General features: G+C 38.1%; 1 protein-coding gene across 4 annotated transcripts in view; it reads right to left on the minus strand.

Annotated features, from left to right (window-relative positions):
* Positions 1 to 3,206: 3,206 nt before the first annotated feature.
* Positions 3,207 to 27,661, minus strand: part of LOC129726866 (uncharacterized) — a 100,592-nt gene continuing 76,137 nt past the window's right edge. For all 4 annotated transcript variants that reach the window (XM_055684035.1, XM_055684036.1, XM_055684034.1 and 1 more), the window contains 4 exons: positions 24,508 to 24,840; positions 22,500 to 24,438; positions 20,591 to 20,763; positions 3,207 to 4,406 (listed from right to left, as the gene is read on the minus strand). In XM_055684035.1, the coding sequence (XP_055540010.1) occupies positions 3,891 to 4,406; positions 20,591 to 20,763; positions 22,500 to 24,438; positions 24,508 to 24,840 (2,961 nt within the window). In that variant the 3' untranslated portion in view covers positions 3,207 to 3,890. The remainder of the gene's footprint in view (positions 4,407 to 20,590; positions 20,764 to 22,499; positions 24,439 to 24,507; positions 24,841 to 27,661) is intronic.

Below are 27,661 nucleotides of genomic sequence, written 5' to 3' on the forward strand. Positions count from 1 at the left end.
GCTGATAACCAATGAGCAGTTCGTAAAATGGAGCGGCGTCCAAGTAGGGAGTCTGCCATGAGGGGTAGTTGCAAACATTTTGAGGGAAGAAAACTTCAAATTGTGAAATGACTTGCCTGCAGCCAGCTATTCTTCCACACATACGCAGCACTACGACATCGCCAATGAAGAGTGTCAGTTTGTAATTGGGCTACTATTCGGAATCGGTGCTCTCTTCACTCCAGTGAACGCTTTTGTGCACGTCAGCAACGTAATCTCTTCACCGAATGTATCTGCGCTTGCCGATAGATACAGTTCTCTGCGGCTGTAAGTTTTTGCTGACTGAGGACTTCGGTAGACCTATTAGTGTGCTGCTATTTTGCGCAAAGGTTCTTGTAAAATCGCAGGCCATATGCGACAATCCGTACGAGCTTTCCTCCATTAGAGTGTTTGGAAAAATTGATGACTGGAACACGGTGGGCGTGGATGTTTATAACCAAGTTCAGTTCGTTGTTAGATTCTCCGGCTGACTTGGCCATGTCCGGTCCCGTGAACCAGCGACTCGATGGCGAGAGATCAGGAATTTCCTGTCATTTCATGCCTTCACCCGCCACGCTCAATTTTGTTGAGATACAGAACCACTACGATACGTCGGTATTTTCCAGTACTTCGCCAACTTTTGTCTCTAAAAATTTACTGTACCTTCTATGATCCGAACGCAACCAACACCGCACGTCTCGTGAATCAGACCAGAAAAACCGTCTCCGTGGCGCTATTAGGTGAGTTTCCCCAATGCTTTTCGCTAGACGGATACTGATTTTTGCCGCTTGGAGTTCCAACCGGGGAATAGACTTAGCCTTTACTTTAGTTCGTGCTGTACACTTAGAAGTCGTTCACTCGCTAACTACCAGCACTTGCATTATGGCCCGCTGTGGAACCCCCGTTGAGATCTATTACGATCGAGGAACGAATTTCGCTGGAGCAGAACGCGAACTGCTCTTCTTGCTATGGATCAGAAAAAGCTGTCGGAGGAGTTCGTGACACCGAACACCAAATGTCACCGAGTAGTACTCGCATGGAGGGAAGCTGGGAGAGATTGGTGTAATCCGTAAAGAAGCCACTAAACAACATGCAGCTGCCAAGATTGCTGACAGACGAGGTTCTAAGGAACAACCTTGAGAATGTCATTAACTCACGACTTCTTACATATGTACCTATCGAGAAAAGCGAGAGCGAAGTTCTGACTCTAAACTTTCCGCTACGTTAACCAATACCTGGAGAATCTCGCAAGTCTATATAGGCTAATTTTTTTCGGAAAAGGGTGTTACGCGAATAGTTCCCAACAATAAGCCGCCGAACCAAGTGGCATTATCCTATTAAGCTAATCGCAATTGGTGACGTGGTGGTGATCGTCGATCCAGATCTACCTCGAAATTCGTGGCCCAAGAGGGGAGGGGTGGATATCGACTGTTAGGACGGCAAAGTACGTAGCGCAACGATGAGGGCTCCAGGCAAGATGTACGAGCGCCCTGCGGTAAAGCTTTCGGTACTGGACGTTGGCGCAACATTAAGTAAGTAGGAGTCTAGAGCGGGGTACTGGGGGAGCGGGTGTTGTAACGCAATATGCAAACGCGCCCTCGTCCACATCAGATTCCCATCAGGGATCTACACCACTACTTCTCAACAGATTAGAAGACGCATAGAACGAGAACCCATAAAACAACCCTGGGAAATCCTTTGTATTTGGTCCGGTGAGATCTTTGTATAGCAGATGCGCCATCGTAATTTCACTTTACACTCAACAGATGCACGTTGTTAGTTACATTATTACTCATAAAACTGCTTTGAAATCTAAGATAAAAATAGTGAAGTCTATTAAATAAGTGAACCAAGCTAATTCGATATTGAGTTTTTAAATTCAATACGATTGGATGATACAAATTCCCCTATTTTAAGGTTATAAATCTGTAAGCCAGGATGGGTGAAAATAGATTTACTGATTTGTGTCCTACGATACCACAGACTGGCCAAAGCGGGAAGGTAAAAAAAAAACACTAAACGTGAGTCCAGTTGATCTTTATGCTAAGAACATTTGTTTATGAAATTGTATTTTAAGACACAAAAATTTTTCATAACAATGATTTCTTCTACAGAAAAAAATTAACGACTTAATAATTTATAATCCGTGAAATAAAGAGCTGTTCAAGTTCACGAAAGCTAGTCTACCGTAATTGTTGTCGTTGGCGGAAACACAACTTTTACTATTTAATTGACATTAGGTAGTATTGTTTTATAATTTTTTTTTTTGGTCAACAATTTTTTTTGCTTTGAATATTATTTTGGTTGAACATTGTTGGCTCCCTATAACCCATTCTCAGACAGTTTTTCTATGAATAAAACCTATGCAAGAATACATACACCCTTTCAGAAAATTACTCTTAAGTCTAAAAGATACTCGCTTTATTTAGCCAAATGCAAAGTGTGCAAAGTTTCATTCACATAAAAAATAGCCGACCTTTTTTAGCGTATTTTCAGACCGTTTGATTTGGCATGGATCAAATCCGAGCTGTATCTCGACAATGAACACATATAGAAATTTAGTCACCTTACATGCCATTGATATATAAAAAAGTAGAATTATCATATTTAAAAAGGTCAAATTCAGAGTAAGTAATCCAACTCAAATATCAATGAAGACGATTAATAATAATTTCACTACAAGCGTCAACTTGTGCTAAAATTTCTATTTTTACTCATTATCGCGAACGCGAACAACCCGACGATGCATCAAAAATACACTTCACAGCGAACGTTACTGCAAGCGGAAAAACTTCATCCTTATTTCATGTTCCGCCTGGCTTACCCGTCATATTAAAAACCGAACTAAGATTGGATGAATCGAAATACACGGTTGGTACACGACTTTTCTGCATTTTATTTACGCCTCCGGGCAGCAAATTCTTACTAGGAAACTTTTCTCTGCCTGTATGTTTAATTACTTTCGGAATCTTTTTTTCCAACTCAAAATGCAGCACAACAGCTATCAGCGCAAAACTTCTAGAGCACTGGTATAAATCACATTCCTGGGATATGAATTTTTAGCAAGCTTTGGGGGCTGAAATTGGACTCGTCGTGCGGAGTTTGGCGTTTTGTATGCATGTTCGTAACGGGAAAACCGTGCATATTCAATTATTGTGATACTGCATGCAGAGAACAGAAGCAGAAAGTTTTATTAAAGAAAGTTTTATTTTACGGCCGCTTATTCAGTACAAGACATTTCTTAGTATAGTGCAATAAATTACGTTTTCGACCCAGGTATATATTAATTTTTTGCCTCCGGTAAAGAATTATTTTCAGTAACATCAATATATTAAAAAACGATATTGTTGATCCTAACCAAACATAGTTAAACCCTACGCTCACTAGCACTCTCGGTGTGAAATTTCTATGGCACCTCACTGATATATACACTGATACTGATTGTATATTCGATTCATCAAACCGTTCATCAACGGCACGATTCACACAATTTGGCACTGTCACAACAAAGTGCTTCAATTTGTGTTTCGATTCCGCTCCTTTATCCTTCATCCTTTCAAATTGGATTGTTTGTTGGTTCGCAGCAGTAATAATGACCTCGATCCAGTCGGTCTTTTCAGTCGCTGTCACTGTTAACGCCATGAATAATTTATTGGGGGGAGAGTTGCGAAACAAATCATCGAGCGGTTTGACCACCCTCCATCCGTCCCCAGCATCATTCTTAATCCTTAATTCGAATCTGATTAAGTTACTCCTCCGTGATGGTTTGAAATCATATCCTGCTGCTATCGCTCAATCGCTTTAAAAGCTTATCCTCTCTACGACCGTTTGGTGGGGTAGCGATAATAAGCGATAAGGCCGAAGGCCACAAATCAAACGTAACTCTCCTGGCGATTCTTGTCCAGCATAACGATGCCACCGTTTGGCTGCCGTTCGATCGTTAATCTCGTTACGTAGGGATTCTGAACTCGCCGGGTGGGTTCATCGGGCTGCTTGATGCTCACAATTGTCGGTCCTTCGGGCGGTGTCGAAACGGTAGTCCTTTGACCAAGACTTTCATTCATGCGCCGGTTCAGGAGGGTTACATCCCGAAAGTATACGCTCCGGTCGTCGAGACTGCGTTCGACCCGGGCGAAGATGGGCACGATGGTACTCTCGAGCAGCTCGTCGTGGCAACCGATGGCTCCGGTCGCTAAAAGACGCGACAGGGTGTGCAGAATATTCTTCACCGTTTTGTGCTGGGCGTCGGACTCGACCCGGCTGGCGAAGCGTTCGTAGAATTTTTGGTTGAAGATACCGGTCAGCAGCAGCACCAGGGGCCGGGCCGCCAGGTGGTGGTGCGACTTTTTGTTCGAGGACATATTGAACAGCATCGAGGTGATTTGCTCCTGCGGAGAGAAGAGAGTGAAATGGATGTTTCATTAGAAAAGATGGTTGCTAGAATAAAGTTCGTTGAATGGTAATTCAATTTCATGATTTACGGAAGAAAGAGAGAGCTTTTCTACCTGATTGATATAAAACATGTTCATTCCGTGTGACTCATGATTTAAAAACCTACCATAATAAGGTTAAAGTCTTATAAAAAATCCCGGAAAGGGTCTACATGGAAAAGAAGCATACTTTTATGGCATTTTTTTTAATAAATTTAAGAAACATTTTGAAAAAATCCTTTCCCCTGATTTTTTATTTGAGTGCAGTAATTTGAAATTGTTAATTTGCATCAAAAAATGATTTGATAACTTAACATCGCAATCTGAGGGCGCAAAACGGGGTCAAGTTCCTCTGTTTTCCTTTTCTGCACATTATTGATTGAAAAATGTCCGATTGGTAAATGCGTACATCTGCAGTAGCTAAAACTGCTGCTATATTATATGAGCTAACAGTTAGAAAGAACCTTCCAGATGATCTTGAAGTACGATGCTTGCCTTTCAAGCCAGTCGTCGTAGGTTCGAGTCCTGGCTCGGCAGGAGACTGTTAGTGTCAGTAAGATCGTAGCAATTGTCCTGTACACTAAACAGTCCGCTGCAAAGTCTGAATCGGAATGAAGCACCGAGGCGACGCTTTTTTTAACAGTCAGAAAGAATAAAATTTTCAGCTGTGAACCGAGTGGAGCGGAGTTGTCGCTCCTCACTTGCTAACAATGAATTTTATTTAAACATAATCAGTGTACCGAACGTGACATTAAAGTCTAGACGACATGTGTGAATAAAAGAGCCGTAGCCAGAATTTACGACAACAGAAATTAAAATTCAGTGCACCATCATCCACTTCAGGAGAAGGCCTAGGCTTGAAGACTATTCCAGCCGTCTTCTTACACACTTGATGAATAAACACGAAAAGATGCTCCTTTTTTTCAGCTACTTTTCCCGTGGGACAGGACTTAAGCTCACATATACATTGTCTTTTTTTGCTGCTTATGGGAATTTCAACAGTTTGTTGCCAGCTTCCATACAATCTCGAGTACCTTAAAACCATGTCAACGGCACGTCTAGGAATAAGCACGACATATTCCATTAAAGGCATTACTCTTTTTAGCATCTCTTTTTACTAACCTGATAGGAAAACAATTCAATATTTTCTCAAGACCTCCTGCCAGATTTCAGATATTCTATAGACAACGTGTTCGGAATATGTTTCATATACCAATAACAATAAATAAAATATGTACGGAACTGGATGCACCAAACGGAAATCACCGAGAATAGCATTCAGCAGCAACATATGCCACCTTCCATTCTAAATCGCAAATTGATTACAATATATTGTACGCCATTTGTCATGGCGCGACGCCATTTGTAACCCGACATAATGCGCAATACCGCAGAAACAAAGAATCGACACATTCCGAAGACAAACGGTGTACCCATTAGATAGATATTCATTTCGAAATTGTGATTTTCAAATTCGCAAAAAACCAATATGTGGGTACATTTTTATATGAATATATAAATAAATAACCTATCTTCGAAACAAAGTGAAAATGATTGAGCCCGCTCTGGTTGCAAGCTTCAGCCATTTCGCTGCAATACCTAAACACACATACTCGACTTTGGCGAAACTTGTCGAATCATCGATGCCGGCACCGAATAGACAACGAGAACAGTGGTGAATTGTGGAATGTATCGGATCTGTCACGGTACGAGACATTCGCTCGTATGTGCTCGTATGAGTACATCTGCAGGGAAACTGTGGTCCAATGGACAGTGAAACGGGAACAGGTTCAGAGTTGACTGTTGCTACAAGATTCTATCACACCCCGAACTGCCCTACCGATTTTTCTCCCTGTGCGGGAAAAGAGTTTCATCCTAACCACGTTGGCCGGGCAGGACCTTTCGATGGTTGGCATTGCCAGTGTTGAACGAGTCGAAGTGCAAAAGAGTTTAGTCTGCCCGGGGGAATTGTAAGAATGTTTGCCCAGCTTTTAAAAACTGCAGTGAGGGTATTTTACTGAAGGCGTTTTCGAGTGACCGGTTGGCATTCGAATCAACTGTTTTCAGCAATAATGTGTTCAAGCTGCATTTCAAATGAAAGTTGGGGGTAAATTGATGTAAACAATAGAAGCTATGGACAAGTTTGTTGTCTGAATGGGACTCTCAACTCACCCGCTAATTCCACTCGACCTGTCGGGGGTACACAGATGTAAAATAGATTCAAGTGATGTTGAATAGAAAAGTGGTTCATTTAAAAGAGATTTTCCTGAGAATGAATTGAAATTAATGCGTTTAAATTGTAACTCTCTGCATACAAATTGAATGTAGTGAATCAAGTGCACTTAAACCACTAAAAATACTAAAAAACATGTTGACTGTTTGATAAATGAAAACTAGAATTTCCAAATCTAAGACACAAAATTCAGTTGTAGAAGTTTGGAATTTAAAAGTCGAGATACAAGTCAAAAGTTGAAGCTCAACAGTCAAACAGCCCCTCAACGACCGAACAAAATAGTCTGGGGCTGATTATTCTCAAATAAGATCACTGCAATTTTAAGCACAATTGAAGCACTTGAAGCACCAGTTCCGAAATAGGGTGGCCAAAAAATAACGGCTTTTTTCGATATGACTTGTTTTCAAAATTTCATAGCTTTTGAACCAGTAAAGCGATTTTCGGATCAAATTGAAGGAAACTATTTCCAGTTTATGAAAATATATCAAGTAACAAATCCGTGTACTTTTGAATGTTAAATTCACAAACTATTGTAATTGTTATCATATTTTCAAATCAAATTTACTTAAAAATAAAAATTACATATTTTTTCGCATTTCAAAAACCGACCATGTACATTTTGTTTATTGGCCCAAAAAATGACCTGAGCAAAAGTTCAGATTAATCGGACATGATTTAACTGCGCCTCAAAGTGTTCAAAGTTGTGATTTTTTGAGCATCGAAAATCGAACATAAATTGGGAAAATCGATTATTTTTTTTCGATGTCAAATTCACGAATCTCAAAACAAAATGCCCGAAAATCGATGTTCTGGGACTCAGCCACAGATTTTCTGTGACTTTTTGACACAGATTATATGCGTTTCTCTTTCATTTAATTAACGCTATTTCAAGTTCAGCGTTATCATTACTTAGCTAACGCAGACTGACAGAGACGAATCCTTATCGGACCATATAGCAAGGAAATTAAAATTGCAAAGAAAATTTTTGACAAACAGTAGTTACTATTTTCATGAAATTTTGTGTTTAACCGTTTGACAACTTACCTACCTACACGAAAACCCGTATCTAAATCCTCCGCAACACGCGCTGTGGTAATTTGTACAAAACTCTGTGTAATTTCCCATTTCAATAGTGTTGCTACTCATGGCGCGACTATAAAAATGTTAAAGAAATAAGTGTCCTGCTAAGATTGCTTTTTGCGATTCAATAATAATAAATTTCATTTTAATTGTTTCCGGAATTACCCTAGTAAAAAACAAATGAATCATGAAATTCAAGTTTAAGATGTCTTATATATATTTGAATAAATTACATGTGGTTTAGAGCGAGTTGTGAGTCATTTTAGAAAATGAAAAAAAAATCAAATTAAGTCCACGGTTTGCCAGGAAACTTTAAAAAACATACTAACAGCACCAAATAGCATCTTTAGCCCCTTAGGAACATCTGGGCAAAGTTTCACTAGATCACAAATGGTTGATTAAAATGGTTGCCCCAAATGCTGAAAATTGTGATTTTGTGATTAAAACTATTGGACTATTGAAAAAAGTAGAGCTTTGTTGAACCGGCAGAGCAGCAGTTGATTTCAGCGCAGCAAGGCTAAACAGGGGACTCATTCGACCGCAGTGTTCCACACGGTCCAACCGGCAGACCACAGCACTACATAGCATTGCTAAACTTCAAAGGCCACTGCTAATAGCTGTGATTGTATCGGTAGCTTGTGTCATTATCGTTATGTATTACACTAAAGTCGCTTTTTACGCGGGGGATACGTGCCGCGTAAAAAAAAAACGCGTAAATTCCGGAATCCGCGTAAAAAAACCGCGAGAATTCCGGAATCCGCGTAAAAAACCGCGAAAATTCCGGAATCCGCGTAATAAAAACCCGCGTAAATTCTGCGATCCGAGTGAAGAGAAACCGAAATCCGCGAAAAAAAATACCGCGTATATTTCGGAATCCGCGTAAAAAAACCGCGTAAAAAGCAACCATAGTGTATTTGCTTACTGCAGTGTGCAGAGCGGAGAATAACAAGAGAAATGTGTCGTCGGTTAAAAGCAATCCAAAATCAACACTTCTCTTCAAGGTTACCAATCAACGATAAGCTTTCAATGTTATTAATTAAAAGAGGAAGTTGAAAGAGAATTATCTCAAAAAATTACCGCTTCACACCATTAAATTGCTTGATCCCAATTGCGTGGATTCCAAACCTATTGCAAAAAATACATTGACACAGGACAAGCTGTCATAATACTACGTTAACCTTACTATCGTGCCTTATAAACAAAATTCTCAACTATTTTTGTACTATTTTTAGTTGCCCTAAGCTTTGTATTTCTACAGTGTACATTTTTCAAAGGCCGAAGACGTCACACCAATAAATTGAACCGTTCAGGTTTTAATAATTAATTTTTGTACACATCAATACCATTTTTACAAAGGCCCATTTCAAAAATTAGTCGTGATTCAAACAAAATATTCTAACAGCACCAAATAGCATTTTCATCCTATAGGAATATTTAGGAAAAGTTTCATCAGACCAAAAATGGTCGATTAAAATGGTTGCCCTAAATTGCGTGGAATTGCACAAAAGATTAAACTAAAAGTTATTCCTATACGCAAAAATCCCAAAAGTAATGCAGTTAACATCTTACGTCCAATAAGCATACTGTGTGCGCTTTCAAAACTTTTAGAAAAAATTTTGAAGTTTCAAATTAATGATTACGTACATGACTTAAGGTTGATGTGTCCTGAGCAATCCGGTTTCCGCAGAGGTTATAGTACTACAACCGCTTTCCTTAAAGTACATGATGATATTCTGATATTGACAAAAAAGCTATAGCATTCCTGCTGCTTGTAGATTTCTCGAAGGCTTTTGACAGGGTTTCTAACGTTAAGTTGCTAAAGAAATTGTCAAGCCAGTTCATGTTCAATAGAGCCGCTGTGCAGCTTATACAACCATATTTGACATCACGATCTCAGGTAGTTACTACGGATGGTTGTTTCTCAAACCAAATTGAAATTTTGTCAGGCGTGCCGCAAGGATCAATCCTTGGGCCACTGCTTTTCTCTATGGTTGTCTATGATTTGCCCTATACCTTGAAAAACTGTAAGGTTCATATGTTCGCCGATGACGTTCAAATTTATTTTTATTCACGTGACCTTTCTTTGGCTTCAATGGCAGATCTCATTAATGATGATTTGTCACGAACTCTCGCCTGGTCTGATAGCAATCTTTTACCAATAAATCCCTTAAAAAACCAAGGTGGTGCTAATCTCCCGAAATCGTAATATTATAAGAATAGTAATAATATTTAAAAGTAGTAATATTTATTTGGGAGAGTCATATAAGTAGTCAGTGTGATAAAATTTATAATGGACTTAGGGTTCTAAAACTGTCTTCAAGTACTATGTCAACTGCTATGAAACTAAAGCTATTTAAAGCTCTTATCTTGCCTCACTTTTTGTATGGAGATGTTTTTCTATTAAATGCTTCAGTTTCAGCGTTGGAAAGGTTGCGTATTGCACTAAATTGTTGTGTTTGTTTTGTTTTTGGATTGTCGAGTTTCTCTAGAGTATCTCATCTCCAACAAGATTTAATTGGTTGTAGGTTTTATGACTTCTTTAAGTTACGATCATGTTTAACGTTATTTAAAATTATAAACACATCATCACCTCCATACTTAAGAGAAAAGGTTTATTCCTTACAAAGCAGTCGTACCAGAAGCTTTTTACTTCCTATATTTCAAACATCACATTATAAAAATACTCTGTTCGTGCAGGGCATTGTTTTTTGGAATCTGCTACCTTCTGAGCTCAAAAATTTACGATCCTTAAATGCATTCCGTCGTGAATGTACAGCATGGTTCAATAATGGGAGAAGTTAAAAAAATAATACTTAAGAAATATTCGTTACCATCAGAAACTTAAGTTATTCTACTATAAAATATCATATTGTAGTAAACTAAAAAGTTTTCCTTATACTACAAAGTTTTTGAACAAATAAATAAATAAATAAATAAAATTAAAAATATGCAAAGGCAAGACACAAAGTTCAAAAATACAAAATCGAAAATTCAAAAGTTAAAATTTTTAAGTGCAAGTTCGAAGATCGAAATTCTATAGTCAACTTTCGAAAGTCGATAGTCATAAGTAGGGACAGGGGTAAATCGCGATTTCACGGAAGCCACGAATTCCGCGAAATCCAGCATCGGCCGCGAAATTAACAAAAATTCGCGAAATGCCGTGAAAGTAAAGATAAACAGCAACAATTTATGTCCATCATGAAACATACCAATTTGAAACCTGCGAAATTCATGGTAACCAGCAACACAAAGCTGAAGTTTCATGGGCATCTCGATGACAACGGACCAAGGAAAACCAGGGAAACAGTACTACTACTCTCCTACAATGCGAATTTGTCAGCCTGGGTTAAATTGTCTTCGGACGGTTCGCTTACGGTTGTGACCTGCATGAAAGAATTCAAGAGTGTGCAGTCGAATCGAAGTTGCAAGATGAGCAGCAGCAGATGAGCTGTTGCAGTTTGTTCGTGATACCTACCCGCACTAGCAGTCGAGTAATCACATTTAACCATCTAGTGCCCAAATTAGTTTTAGACGGACTTTGAAAAAAATCACTATGAAGCTTTATAAACATTCTAACAGTTCTTATTGAAGCATTTTAGAAGTTAAACTGAAGACCGTCTAAAGGCGGCACTGGGCACTAGAGAGTTAATGTAGAAGAGAGAAAAAGTTGTGTTTTGCCACGGTAACTGCTCAAAATCCGACCGAGACATTTTCTTCCTTTTATTTTATTTTCCTATGACGAATGTCGTTTGACGGATGTTAAAAAAGGCTGTAAAAAAAATAAACGTAAGAAGTAAAATGCAGACTTCTCGGCACCTTAGCGACAGCCACCGCGTAAAGGCTGTAAAAAAAATAAACGTAAGAAGTAAAATGCAGACTTCTCGGCACCTTAGCGACAGCCACCGTGTAAAGAAAAGCAAACTCGACAATGGAGCGGCTGTGTACTGAAGGATGTGCGTATCGCATACCGAATATTTTATACAACCATACATACCATTGTCGACATGAAAAAAATAAGGTGAACGGCAAAGAAATTATAGTCGCAAAACATTTTTTCTGCCGTTGTCTTTATTTTGCCAATACAACTACTGTCATAGAGAAAACGCTCTCGAATGTCATAAAAAACTGTGGCTTGGTACATTTTTTACCCTGGTCCAGAAACAAACACTACAATCAAATATATCCCTATTCAAAAATTGAAAATTGAAACTAAAAAAAACTTAAAAAATAAAATAAAAACTGATATCAAACATCATGCGTCAAAACTCAAGAACCAAAATCAGGAATCATAAATAAGATATCAAAAACAATAATTGAAAAAAACATATAAAGTCAAACGTTAGAAGTGAAAATAACATGAAAAGACGAAAAAAATCAAAAATATAAATGTCAAAAAGTTAAAAACTAACAGTCAAAAACACGAAGATCAAAAAACTGAAAGTTAAGACATGAAAAAATAATAAGTGAGGTATATAGGGGAACTGCTCCATTATCTCCCTGACGGTCTCGAGGTACGACGCTGGCCTAACAAGCCAGTCGTCGTGAGTTCGAGTCTCGGCTCGGGAGAAACTGTTAGTGTCAGTAGAATCGTAGCGCTAGCCCCGCAATGGTCCTGTACACTAAACGCTTGGCTGCGAAGTCTGTGTATAAATAAACAGAAGTTCGAGCTCCGAATCGGAATGTAGCACCAAGGCTTTGCTTTTTTTTGCTCCATTATTCATCTCATTAAGCCGATATTCACGAAGAATGCACGGATTTAACACCAAAATTTCACGAAATCATTGAACAAATAAACAAAATACACTTACGTGCTCCTATGGAATCGTTAAGCATTGTATATTTAGTAAACTTGGCTAGATTTATCCTGAATTTTGTAAAACAAACCATTTTTCACAACGCTTCCATATCCATCTCAAAACTTGAATCACTGCTCAATTATTCATCTCACGACGCCCCCATATTCATCACACTGTTAATCAAGAATGAATCACATTATCATGAATGAACGTAGCCGCAGCCCGTCGTAGTAGGTTACCTAGTTATCTGTTGTAGTTTTTTACGTGCAAAATTGGTAACCTAGGTAACCACTGCAGTGTTGTCGATTTATGTCAATTATGTCGGAATGATTCAACATTTTCAGTATGATTTTTTCGTATTAACAGTAACTGATTTGGCAGCTTTTGATTTTCTTCAACGCAGTGAAAACAGATGAAAATACATACAGTTGAAATTTAGTAATTGTAGAAACTCATCTCATATATTTCTGCTAATTCCAGCCTGTTTTTGAAAATTTGAGGTGAATATTTCAAAGATTAAGGTATTCTTAGTGTAGTGAGTGATCTTGTTTAGTGATTAAAATAAAAAGTGTTCCGCTAGTGATAAAAAAAAACTTTGGTTGGCTGCTGAACGAGTCCCGTTGTAGCCGTATAGAACAATGCGTGGATATTGTTTTCTAAGGTAGGTGATTGAATTAAATCAGTTTTCGAGTACAGATGCCCGACTATAATATCAAATTTAGAGTTTTTAAGTAAGTTTTTGAGGATTCTACTAACACAAAGTGACTTAAGAAGAACCCATTCCATGGATTAGCAGATTGGTTTGGTTAGAAAATATGCGTTTTTTCTCGTTTTCAATTGTGTTTTCATGTTGTATGAGATCAATATATGGGCTGAGATGAAAAATGGAGCATTTCCCCTAGTCATCATATTATATATTGAAAATGTAAAAAAATTAAAAGAGCAAACCAAAAAAAGTATTAAATTTTCAAGCCGAAGAGTAAACAACTCGAATAGTCAAAAACTCAAAAAATTAAAACATCAAAAAACCCAATAAATTGAAAGCTAAAAAGCACAATTTTTTAAGTTAATAAGTTATAAAATCGAAAAGTTCAAAAATCGAATATACAGAAACTTAAAACTACAAAAAGTAGTAAATTCAAACTAAAACAAAGAATTCAAATGAGAAAAATATATGAAAGTTCTATCATTTTTATATTTTTATATCAAAAATTCAAAATACAAAAATTAAAAAATTATTACCCTAAGAAACTTTGTACATTTTCTTTTAACTTTATGGGTATTAACATTTGAAGAGGGCCGATTTTTGCCTTTCTCCTAGAAAAGTATAGCAATCACTTGCAAAACCGAAAGTATAAAAGTGCTCCAAAGGGCCGAATGGCATATATCACTCGACTCAGCTCGACGAGCTGAGCATTTTCTGTATGTGTGTGTGTGTGTGTATGTGCAGATTTTTATTCTCACTCACTTTTCTCAGAGATGGCTGGACTGATTTTCATGAAATTAATTGTCCCATAAGACCCTATTAAATTTCATTGTAATCGGATTTTTAGTTTAGAGGTTATGTATCAAAATGTAAAAATCATGAAACATCATTATCTCGAAAACTACACAAATTAGATTTTAGAAATTAGATTCAAATGAACGGGATACCTGGAAACCCCTTAACTTTTGAATTTCATAAAGATTGGACTTGTGGTTCAAAAGTTATGACAAGAAACGTGTTTTGAAGACTACTTAATCTCACTCATGTTTCTCAGAGATGGCTGAACCGATTTTAATAAAATCAGTGTCAAATGGAAGGTCTAGTTGCCCCATATAACCCTATTCATTTGTTTTGCGATCAGACTATTACTTTGCCTGTTATGTTTAAAAATGTGAAATCCAGCTATGAAAAGGAACATATTCCGAAGACTACTTGAACTCACTCACTTTTCTCAGAGATGGCTGACCCGATTTCCACAAAATTAGTGTCAACTAATAAGTCTAGCTGCCTCGTAACACCGTATTGAATATTACTGTAATCGATATGTAACTTCGTCTGTAAAGTACCGAAATGTGAAAATCACGAAACTTCATTATCTCAGTAGTTACACAACCGATTTGATCAATATTATTATGAGATGAGCGGGCTAGTTAATGGTTAACCAATGAATTATGATTGAACACGTGGTTTCAAAGATTGGCTGCCCTACATGTTCCCATTCCATTTGATTGTAATCAAACTTAAGCAACCGTTATGTATTAAATTGTTAATAAAACAACGAAAGTCTATTATCACAAAGATAACATGGCTTATTTTTACATAACTAGTGTCATACGAACGAGTCATCTCTCGAACTTACGAATAACAAACTTCATAACATTTTGATATGTGGCTCAAAAGTTATGGAAGGAAAAGGAATTCAAAGACTATTTGAAACTATGCCTGCTTTGATCGATATATGTGGTCTCAACATAAATTAAATGTGTTATCGTACTATTTGAATGTTCCAAATTCATTGATTCCTTGCGATGTGTTTAAAGTCTGAAAATGCACGACGAATCGGCCATAGGTTATGATCAAAGTCTAATAACGAATCGTTTGAAATGATTGGTTTCATCGAAATGACAACATCCTCGACTTTTGGATTCTGTACATCACCTTAATTCTGAATATATTCATATTGGGTGGTATTCGGTCATTTTCAGCAGATTTTCTGGCATCAATCTGACACCGGAAATACTCATATTGGAAGGTATTTAGTTATTTTGGGTGTTTTCCAGAAACTAAAAGTGGTCGTCTTTAAATTCAAAATGGTGTCAAGGGTCAATGTTTGGCTTCTATGCATCATCTCGATTACGGAAATATCCATATTGAGTATTATTTGGTCATTTTCGACTGTTTCCTATAAGTTGCCATTCAGCGATTCAAAATGGTGCCTGAGGTCAATTGTTAGCTCATTGCATCATTCTGGCTGCAGAGATACTCATATTGGATGGTATTTGGTTATTTTAGACTGTTTTCCACAAACCGGAAGTCGCCATCTTGGATTCAAACTGGTATTTAAGATAATTTCTGGCCTCTGAGCGTCATTCTGGCTAAAGAAACACCTATATTGGGTGTAATTCGATGATTTTCGGCTATTTCCCAAGAACCGGAAGTCGCCAACCTAGAATCTAAAATGAGGTCTGCGGTCGATTTCAGCTGCTATGTATCATTCTAGATCCAGAGATACTCATGTTAGATGGAAATCGGCCATTTTTGGCTGTTTTCCATAAACCACAAGTTGCCATCCTACAATTCATAATGGTATTCATAATCATTACGATTCCAGAAATACCCATATTGGATGGTATTTGGTCGTTTGCCACTGTTTTACCGAAATCGGAAGTCGCCATCTTAGAATTCAAAATGGTATCTGTGGTCCATTTTAGCTCCTCTGTATCATTCATTATCCGAATATTATTACATTGGGTGGAAATCGTCCATTTTTGGCTTTTTTCGAGAAACCGGAAGTTGCCATCTTACAATCCAAAATGTTGCCTGAGGTCGATTATGGAACATATTTGTTACCACTAAAACCATTCACCTGCCAAATATGGTCCCATTTAGTTGACTAGTTCGCGAGATGTGCAGAAATTTGTGCAGAAACATGTGCTTCCAGAAGAGGAAGGGGCGTCGAACCATTGTGGACATATTTGTTACCCTTCAAAACATCCACATGCCAAATTCGGTTTCATTTGCTTGGTTTGTCCTTGAGTTGTGCAGAAATTTATGTTTCATTTGTATTGGACCCCTCCTTTCCAGAAGAGGGACTATTTACCTTTATCGGGACCAAAAACCCCTACATACAAATTTTCACGTCGATCGGTTCGGTAGTTTTCGAGCCTATATGGATCAAACAGACAGACCGAACTACATTTTTTTATATGTATCTATACATCATCAATTACAACATCATTATTTTAGAACCTAAAGAGTGAATATACATTTATTGGATTGAAGCGTTCATGTAAAATGAAAGTTTGAATGAGAAAGGCTGGGTCTGACCGCTAGGTGGATTAATTTAGGTTTTTATAAATCGGTAGGTATATCTGAATTATAATGACTAGAGATACAACAAAAGTCAATAGAAAAAAATGACAAAATTGAATTTGAGATCTTACACTGATTAAAAATAAATTTTAGAAATAAAATGTGAATTAAAAAAATCGGTCATCTCAGATTTTTCTCGAAATATATTTTAAAGATAGAAAATTGAGTTACCCAAAATTCTTCTGAACTTATCGAAACGGGCATTCTTGTGTTCGCCTAGAATACGGTAATGAAAATAATTAGCGAAAAGTTGTTCGGAGATGATTTCTAGGGAATTGTCTGAGCTTCCATTCTAAAATATTGCAAACATTGATTTGAAAATGCTACACTGAAAACAATTATTTTAAAACCCAAAAAAAAATCTGAAAAATCGGGCATCTAAAATTCTTTTTAAAAAGACAGTTGCCTACAACTCTTCCAAATAAACCAGACTGAGCAATCTTGAGGAATAAACTTTCTCTAACGAAGATTTTTTCATGTTTGACGTGGTTTTACTTTTCTTACTTTTGAGATTTTTCAGAAACAGGAAATGGTATTAAAAAATGGATCCTCTCAAAATAAAATTTTAAGATGAACAATTTAGCTGTATAAAACTCTTCTGAACAAACCAAAGCGGGCACTCTCAAGTTAAAAAAGTTGTTGCAACAAAACTTTTTCAAACGGCTCTCGAACACTCAGAAAAAAAAAACAAATTTTCTTTTTAAAAGTACCCTAGAACCGGGTGAAATTGATCAATCTTTATAACAATTTCCAATTAGCTAGCTTCATGTACATTTTTCCAGAAATAGTATAACTTTAAAACAAGTACTGGTATGTACTCCAGTAAACCTCTATGGCTATTGGTGAAATTTCTATCGTCTACTTCATGAAATAAATCCGAAAATTCTAGAAGGTATTATGGGATAAATTGGGATGAAATTGATCACCATTGAAATCCATACATTCCTTTGACAATGTGGTTTTTTTTTCGATATGCTGAAGATAAATGATGATTTCTGTACTGAAAAATATCATTTACAGCTAGTTTGGAAACGAATAAACGACATTTCAGATTAAAATTTGTTTATTTTGGTTCACGAGCTGCCTATTGCTAAATTTGCTCTTATTTGGTCGTTGTTAGACCGATTTCAATTTGGTTTGTTGCAGAACCTCAAACCTAGCCCTGAAATTAAAATCTTTGTGGTTTCCTGCGAATTTATCAGTATTTCTTTAATGGTATGGAATGATCATTGTTGAAAATTACATTTTTTGAGCTTTTATCAAACTTTACTCTTTCAAATTTAACGTAATTAACCCTCAACTAAGATTACTTTAAATAAATTCAATACTTTTTTTTTGTTATTTGGAAACTTGTTTGATCAAATTTGATTGAGTTTTGACTGAGTTAGAAGAATTTTTCGAAAATATGAAAAATTGCACTGGGCATGCAAGGGTTAACTTTGACAGGTATGTGAATCATGCAAAAGTTGCGTGTAAGGACAATGCCTACTGTTTGAAGAGCAATATTTTTTGATTAGTATTTTTCATCACGAATTTTCAGGTGATCAATTTCATCCCACTGATCAATTTCACCCCATTCCACGGTACACGCAAAACTTTTCCTTATTACTTTAGAAGCAATAGCGCAAAATTGCCTTTTGGGTAATAAACCTATTACTTAAAAGGCAATAAAATTCTTCCCCAGTCAAGTAATAACACATACTGCCATATATTTAGCACGTGTTGTGCGAGTACGACTATCTAATAATGGTCGTTTCAACCACATGCAAGATTTTTTTTGTCGAAAACTGCTCCCTTTCCATCTCAAGCAAAAAAAATCACACACCGTCGCATATGGTGCAGATGTTACATGTTTCTTCAATCTCCAATTCATCCGGTGTGCGTGTATTAGTTCGCATACGGATTAGAGAAAAAATATGACAAGAGCTGCCAAGCAGCATTTTCTCCGTCATAGAGTATGCAAACGTTGATGATTTCAAAGACTTGAAATGCGCCCTAAAATGACATCACGATCTGTAAACTGCGTTAGAGAAAAACAAAAACATTCGCTTTCTTGCAAGCTATCTACAGCACATAATCATTGGCTCATGGAAACTCATTTGGACCTGTTTGAAAATATAATATATAAAAAAAATATATAAATATAAAACTTGTGCCCATCCAGAACAATATTCGCAACTTCGGCAACTCTGGTCAGACAGTATTACATATTTCCATTTCAAGTAAACACTGGGGAACGAAACGAAAATGTTTCTAGTTAGACATTTGAGGTTGACGGGTGAGATTCTCATTATGTGTGGATGATGGGGGCAAAATGAATCTGATCGTTGCATCAATACAAATGCAGCGAGTGAAGTCTTGCTAACACATGCATTGTGGTACTTGGCTGTATGTTCTCCTCCAGAAACACATACAAGCGTGTGGCCGTCATAATTTTTATTACTTTTTGTTTGTTACTCTTTGTGTATAATGCGCAGTCATAAGACACAATAAGTAATGAAAAATTGCCCTAAAGTAGTAAAATGTTCCCCGTTTGCGTTGGGTGTACCTATTTTGGTTTGTTAGGCAACTAAATTTTCTATCATTTCTTAGAAATCACTTTTTGTTTTTGAATATTTTTTTAATGTGAAAAAATATGAAAATGTCAGTGTTAAAATGTCCAAATACCAAAATGACGAGATGTCAAAATGTGAAAATTTTAAAATTGTAAAATGACAAAACTTTAAAAATTCGAAATTTCAAAATATCATATTTGTCAAAACGTCGATATGTCAAAATATCAAAACGTCAGAATGTCAAAATATTAAAATGTCAAAATTTCCGAACATGAAAATGTCAGTTACCAAAATCCCAAAATGTCGAAATGTAGCAAGACGAAATGTGAAATTATTCAATTATACATTTATACATTATGGATTTATACTGATCTTAGACTCCAGTTGGCAGTGTATACCGAATTGAGAATTTTTACTAGGAAACAGACATCAGGTTTCGGTCTGTATCTTTTTACATGGCCTTGATATACTAGCTATAGTCACAAGTTAGTCATTTTTTACAATCCCATCTGATGCCTATTTTCATTTCAATGTGTTTTTTCCCTGTTCCCTCTGATACAAATAATTCTGCATATCTGCCTTGCTATGATGTTACGTAGCCGCTTGACAAACCAAGCAAAACATTACAAAAATCACACGTCAAAATATAAAGCCACAGTATAACACAAATTCACATGGGGATGCCGGCGTTGACGAATTCCTCAGCATCATTTTTTTCTGCTCCAAAAATAAAACAACAAACAAACACAGAGATAAATGCGATGCACGTGCTTTGGTAGCATATGCTGGAAAAAAAACTCTATCGGACCATAAAATGCCAGCTTCCGCTTTCACATCAGCAATTCTATCTTCTGTGCTGCTGGAGTTCACCTCAGGGAACGGGAAGTGACACTTTAATAGCAAAATTAATTTGCGCCCATTATTCATGCATCACACTGCGATGCGATGGCTGCTAGAGAAATAAAACGCAAACAATGTTGATTAAATGGTCGATTACAGTGGAGCTGGTTGTTTTCTTGTTGAAGGTGACGAAAATAGACCACGCTTTGGGACGGGCTTAGCATTTTGTTGAAATTTCTCCCATATGGAGTCCGGTTTATAAAACAAACGGCGATGAAGATTAAAAATATTATTCTTTCCTCGAACTGTTCGCATCTAGTCTGAGTCTCTTGAGAAAAAGAATTGAAGGGATTGCAGTCGCCCAGTATGGAAGTGAGTGTTTTCTCCGGCGTATGGCAGTAAAAAACGGAGCCTTAATTGAATGATGCTCCGCTGGAATAATTCGATTTCCATCAGGAAAATAATTGCGTCTAATGGAGACACATGACTTTGCTTCACCATTTCTCCGACGAAGGCGTGAAGAATCAACGGACAAAGACGAATTAATGTTGGATACTTACGAAAAGGAATACCGATGCGCCAGGACCACGACGCTCCGCGGCCGCCTTCAGCTTCATGGCCGTCTGATGCGACATCAGCGAGTAAACTGCAGTGACCTCGATCCTGGTCAGATTGTTCAGACAGGCGGAGCACAGCAGCAGTGTCTGACAGCAAGTCGTCCTTTCGACGATCTCTACGGGGAAAAAAACAGGATAGAGAAAAATACATTACTATCTGTAAACTTTGCTCTAGTGGAAAAGGCGATCTACGAAAGCCGTTCGCACCGGTTTGTGGGGTAGAATGAAAACACGCTTGAGTGAATTAGTCAAATTGACAGATAAGCCTATTTGTCATCCCAAACAAGCAAACGAATTCATGCGATTGGACGCGTGTTGGAATGAGAATCTGACCACGATAAAACTAGCAAAACGACCAAATGCAAGCCATTAAATTCACAGTGTACCAGATATAATACAATCCCATTACGAAAATTACGACAACTGCGAAGAGGTTTTTACCCACAGGCGTAAATTTCAGTCAATTACAGGGGAAAAAATCACCGCGTTTACGGGAAGAGAAAAAAATTGGATGACGCCGACGACTGTCCCTGATGGTATCATTTTGGGAAAAGTGTCTCGAAAATTACGATGCTTTCAGTCAAATGAAACAAGCAAACCACCATTCAAGAGCAAATACACCCTGGTCAAGCACCGGAGTTCTACCGGGTTTGGAACCTGGAGAATTCACCCCCTTCGGTAGCAGCCTTCGAGCATAAAAACAATGATGGTGCGCGCGATGACGACAACAACGACGATGGCAATTGAAACCGTCAAGTGACAACGGAAGCAGATAACTGAGTAGACAGTTAACAGGCAGGTATTCACACCAGGCTCAAATGATACACGTTCAAGATACTTTTGTGCCAAAAAAAAAGATTTATTTTATTAAAAGATGAATGTAAAATGAGTGATATCCGAAGTGGATTTACTGCGAAAGCTTTACCGTTTCCTCTTAAAGAAACACTTTAAAAAAAGATAAAAACTTCAACTGTATTTTGGAACACAAGTTCACACATTCACATAAATACACATGTTTTTGTGTTCCACACCTTATTTAATTCTGTTTTTCAAATGTGCTTTAAAGTCGGGGATAAGGTAAATCTTTTTAATGTAGGACTACGTCTTACTTGTTTAAGGTTCCATGCTGTGAAAAGTGTAGAGAAAATGTGCCCTATTCAAATGCTTATAAAGCTTCTTCGGATTTTGCACTCCAACGTCTTAATAAACGGGTGAAGTTTGCCCCGAACACGTGTTACAATAAGTGACGTGTTTCTTAACAGCAGACTAGCGCAAATTTGGGGGGAAATTCAACAGTTTGGCATAATTTTTCAACCATAAGGGGCCATCCACATACCACGTGGACAGATTTTAAACGATTTTGACCCCCGCCCCTCCCCCCCCGTGGACAACCGCTCATATAAATTCTAAAAAATTTGCATGGACCGTGGACCTCCCCCCAAGCTTTCCACGTGTATGTGGATGGCCCCTAATGAAGTCACTGATAAACCGTCTTTATCAAGACGATTAAATATTGAATGGAATTTAATCATTTCTTCATTCTGGATTGAAACAGGATTGCAATTTTATTTATAATACTACTGTATCAACATTTCGAGACCTCAAGGCATCTTTCCGTTGTGTTCCCTAAATCTAAGAAGCAACAGGTGGCAAACGTTTCCGATTCAAACTTTTTTTTTTTTTTTTCAAAATAAGATCAAGCAGAATTGCAAACGTGTCTAGTAGAAGACTAGAAAAAATGGTACGCGGGTCTGTTATGAATTCAAAAACTATCAAGCGCTACCATATCAATAAATGTCCACGAGGTTTGAGAACGCGTATAAAAATTTTCTTCTCCTATCTACCAACTTACCCGTCACAGCTTCCACGATCGCATGCACGTGCTGCCGCAGTCCGTCGATGCGATGCTCCTCCCCGTGCCAGGGTGCGGTAATCTGTGTCAACACCGAGACCGCTTCCCGCAGCTCCGGATCACCGCGCAGATTGGACCGTTGGTCCACCAAGATGTCACGCAATATTTCAATCCCATCGGCTTTCTCCAGCTGGCGAATGGTTTCCGTAGTCGAGCAAACCGTGGCCAAAGCACGCAACGCCAGTGCTCGTATCGAGGAGAACTTCGAGTCCATGCACACGATCAGTAACGCACGGACCGTACCATTGGAGATGAACGCATCGTTCAACGAAGCCAAACCCTGATAGTCCAGGTTGGACAGCGTGGCCACGTAGCTTAGATTCGAACGTAACATAAGATCACACTTGGAGTCCTCGATCGCATCCACAATCACCTTAACCAGATTCTTAAAAATCAAACGTACCGTTATCAGGAAGTAACGCTTGATGATCTGCACTTCCTCTTCAACAGAGCGGTAATCGAATGCTTCGCCATTGGCAGCCGCAATTCTTAAATCCGTCGTCATATCCCCTAGTGATTGACTATTCTCCAAAAACTTTTTATGATCTGCCCTCTCGTTCTGTTCTTTCCCAAAATAGTCGATCGTCTTCTGTTTCTGCACGAACTGATAGATATCTGCCGCTAGACTTTGAACCAGCGGCGATGCTCGCTGGTAGATTTCTTTCTCGTCATCATCATCGTCATCCTCCTCCTGCTGCTGTTGGTAGCGTTTGATTGACGCAAACACCTTCTCCACCTTCTCGAATTCGCCCTGCAGCACGGTGATTTTCGACTGCAGATGTCTGATAAGCTTAACGGCCGTTGCAGATGTCATTTTCAGGTTCCGAGTAGCTTCCACGCTGATCGATTTAGTCTGCAGAATAGACATCACTTCACTCTGGCAGGAAAACCGCAAACCATCCAGCCAGGACTGAACGGCTGGAGTGTGTCCGTTGAGGAGGGGATTTTCGTACTCGGTGAATGTTAACTCGTTACCGCTCGAGAGACGGTTCAGTGGGTTCTGATCGGGTTCTTCATAAAAGTTATCGACTAGTTTGGTTGGACAGATTTTGACGCTGTTCCGTTGCGTTCGCGTTGGAGTGGGCGGGAGAGATCGATAAAATTTTGGTGGATATCGAATCGGAGTAGAGGTTCCGTTCGGGTACAAATCAGCGTAGGTTGGTAATTCTTTTCCGCGAGTTTCATCGTGGTTTGGTGTGCTAGAATCGGGAGAAACATACCCGAAAACTACTGTTTCGTTATTATAGGCGATGGGAGATTTTTGAAGGCTTTCGGGAGTCTTTAACTCCGACAAACTGACGTCTTGAGCCAGAGTTTGGTTGAGTAGATTCGTTAGCTCACTGCTGTCCAGCGAGATCATTTCCTCGTCGGAATCATGCAGCTGCTGGGAAAGGTTGCGTTTCACTCGACTACATTTGGTAAGGACTCGACCTCGTCGCAAGGAGCTTGCACTGTTGCGCGACTGGTAAGAATAAGTTAAGGATGATGGGCCAGAAGAGAAACTTTCATCCTCGGCAATACCGAGCCGTTGGCTCAGCTGACTAGTTTCGAGCGGCAACGCATCTCTAAAATCAAGCTTCCTGGTTAGTGATACATCAGGCGCTGATGACGATTGAAGAGTGGGTGAGTTAGGTTCACTGTACGATATTCGGCGTGCAATAAATTCATCGCGTGATTCTGCCGCAACTGTTGGTGGTCTTCGGATGACCGTCGGTGGGGTTGGAGCTTCGCTGCAAATTGATGGTGACCTTTGAAATAATTGTTCGTTGATTGTTCGCTTTGGCGTTAACTTATCCGGAGATGATTTGTTCTCATTACAATTACTGCTATTGATTGATTGCATATTAGGCGAATGTTCAGCGTCAGAAAATCCCGAATCCTGTATGGAAATATTGAAAAAGTATAATTTACACACTTTTCAATGTGAGCTTTATTATAACATTCTTACCTGACTTTTATGACTAGCGGGGCTGCCCTGACGAGTCGCCAAATTCCACACGATTTGACTTCTTCCACTTCCAGTGCTGCCATTCAGAGTACTGTTAATTTGTTTTTCCGGTGTTCGTTGCGAACTCAGCTCTTCTTCCTCATCCAGCTCGGAAAAACTGCCAGGTAGATTGGGTCTAAAGGAAGAAGGCTGTCTTCCGGTACCGTGGAGTTGATTATGATGAAATAAATGTCCACTGCCAATTCCGAAACCTGCACCATAGAACGGATTATCCGGAGCACTATCCCCATACCAGACTCGACTGTAGGAACGTTGGAATGTTGAACGTGGCATCTGAAAAAAGGCGGACATCAAATTCATTAACCGTTGGGCAAATAAATAATGAGAATTAAAACCTTTGAGATGCCCAAGCACCCATTAATTACAAATTGAGAAACAAGAATTTCATAAATTGCATGTTCATGTCATTCCATTCGAAAACCACCTTGTAAAGTGATGAGCTGTTATAATATTTCGAAAAGTGAATCTGATATGATATACAGAGGCTGTATAAAATCTACTGTGCAACTGTTGAAGAACACATTTCGCGAAAATCGAATAACTGTCACAGTGGTCAGTGTAGAATAAAACCAGTGAGTGGCATAATTAAATTCCACCGGAAATCACACTATACAGACAAGGTATTGAAATTAAAACAATCAAATACAGTAACGTCCATGATTGGAATAACTAACTAACCTTCCAGTATCCGTGTCGCGTTATATGCTAGCGTTACATCACTTGCGAATTGTTTTCTAGAAGCAGTGAAGCATTCGCATTGAGGCCTACCATTGAATAACTGTTTTAACTATTACTCGTTGCCACTCATTTTTATTGTTTCGAGAACAGTATTTATCGTCCAATAACGGACCACCTACTTTTGTTTTCCTTATAAAAACTGATGTTGCTCCTGTTAAAAACATGTACAGGTCGGACTCGATTATCCGGAATTTCAAAAAAAAAATCATTCCGGATAATTGAGTTTACCGGATAATTGAATCACAGAAAAAATATTCATTTTTGCTATTAACGAACATAAAATAAATATTTCCTTTTTTTATTCTACTTATATGATGCAGTGACATAACCAGAAATTATTTCTGAGGTGAAAAGGGGTAAAATCTTGAGAAAAAAAAATAAATTGGACATTGATTATTTTCACTTAATTCGAACATGTCCCAAACATGCCGGAAATTACATAAATGGTCACAAATATGCCAGAAGGGATGGTAAAGGTAAAAATTTCGGAATAAAAATTAAAAACGATCACAAAAAAATAAAATTCCGGATAATCGAGTCAAAAATTCCTGATAATCGAATTCCGGATAATCGATTCCGGTGCGATTCTCTCAGCTAATATGTCGTAAAGGTTTTCAATAAACAGTACTTCAATTAAATTAACTTAGGAAAGAATATCTTGTATTTTAATTTTTCACCACATGTTTTAAGTATATTCGAACTCATTGAACACCCTGTATGCGTGTTAATGCCACTGAACTAAAAATGCATATTTGATATTTCTCCTCTGAAATTATCAATTTATTTCTTTTAAAAAAAGTTCCTTTCAGTGAAATAAATGAGGGTGAGAATGCTCAACTCTAAGCCATAGTTACATTTTAGTGTTTGAAAAAACAATAAGGGGCCATTCACATTCCACGATCATCTTAACCCCGCTAGGCTTTCCACGTGGAATATGAATTAGCGCCTGACAAACCAAATAAAACTAAGCGTGATTTCATGATCTTACACTCAAAAAACAATTAACTTTGTTTCCTGAGCCTGAAGTTACTAAAGATTTACTGTCTTATGCCGATCAACTCTGCTTTCTTCCGTACCTTGATATTTCTTATCAAGTTTCGTTGGCATGGCTTTTAGTCACTTTGACAGTATACATTTCAAAAAGGATACCATTGTCGATCGAAAATTTTGTGGTGAATTATATTGTGGTTTCCAAACTCAACCTTTATGAAATGTTAAAAAATGAACATTCTTGTTCTTGTTGTTTTTTTTTAAAAAAAATGATAGTGAACTTAATATTCATAACAAAACACAATTTTAGTACAATCAGTGCTTAAATACAAACTACTCAAATAAAAAAAGTAAAGAATCCTACAGCAAACCTCTACTGCAGGGCAAGTTGGAGCGCTCACTGACACCATCATCGTACCTCGAGACTTATAGAAAAATAATTCTATTATTTCATAAGTATGCAACCTGGAAGCCTATAAAGGGCGTCCCTAGCGCCTCTACGAAAATTAATGTAATGAAGTTACAGTCTAAGCTTACAGCTAAGTTGAGAGAAAAAAAATATATAAAAAGACCTTAGAACTAACTAAGTTCATCTACAAAGAAACTTCAGATTTTGACTGAAAAGTTGATGATAGTACACGTCTCCGCGCATTTTTTCATCACTAAACCGATTTGTTTTTAACCTATTTCCATCATTATTGCAACAAGCAAAGCCTTGGTGCTACATTCCGATTCGGAAATCGACCTTTTGTTGATTGATGCACGGACTTCGCAGTCAACTATTTAATGCACAAGATAATTGCGGGGCTAGACACTAACAGTCTCTCCCGAGCCGAGACTCTAACCTACGACGACTGGCTTGTTAGGCCAGCATCGTACCTTGAGACCAACTGGAAGATCGTTCTTGCAGCAATCGATTGGAAAATTATACACGCATCCGCCCAAATGCAGAAAAACGTGGTTTAGTATTGTGAACTATTGTATATTATCAAGCTTTGTTGAAACGAAAATTACGCCCTCAAATTGGTCGTTTGCTGGCTTTCCTTGAAAAGGTCGCCAGAATAATATGCTTAGTTAGCCGTAGCGTAACGGATTGCAGTAATAGCAGCAGCGGGTTGCGCCAGAAGCAGCTGGCTTTTCGAATTTGCTTTCGGCTTAAACAAATCACTTGCCGGTTGGTCATATAATTCAGCAGCGCCGTGCTTGCAGCAAACAATTCGGTTTGCCGGTTAAGGGCTTCGATGAAGTTTGGTTTGGGTTTTGACAACAACACATTCTGTGTTGGATCCTAGCAATCAAAATCTGGTGCGGCCGTTCAATCTGCTAAGTGTCAAAGCAGCTTTTTCAGTGCGTGTTATCAGAGTGC

This window comes from Wyeomyia smithii, chromosome 3 (genome assembly GCF_029784165.1).
Source record: "Wyeomyia smithii strain HCP4-BCI-WySm-NY-G18 chromosome 3, ASM2978416v1, whole genome shotgun sequence".
NCBI classification, from domain to species: Eukaryota; Metazoa; Arthropoda; class Insecta; order Diptera; family Culicidae; genus Wyeomyia; species Wyeomyia smithii.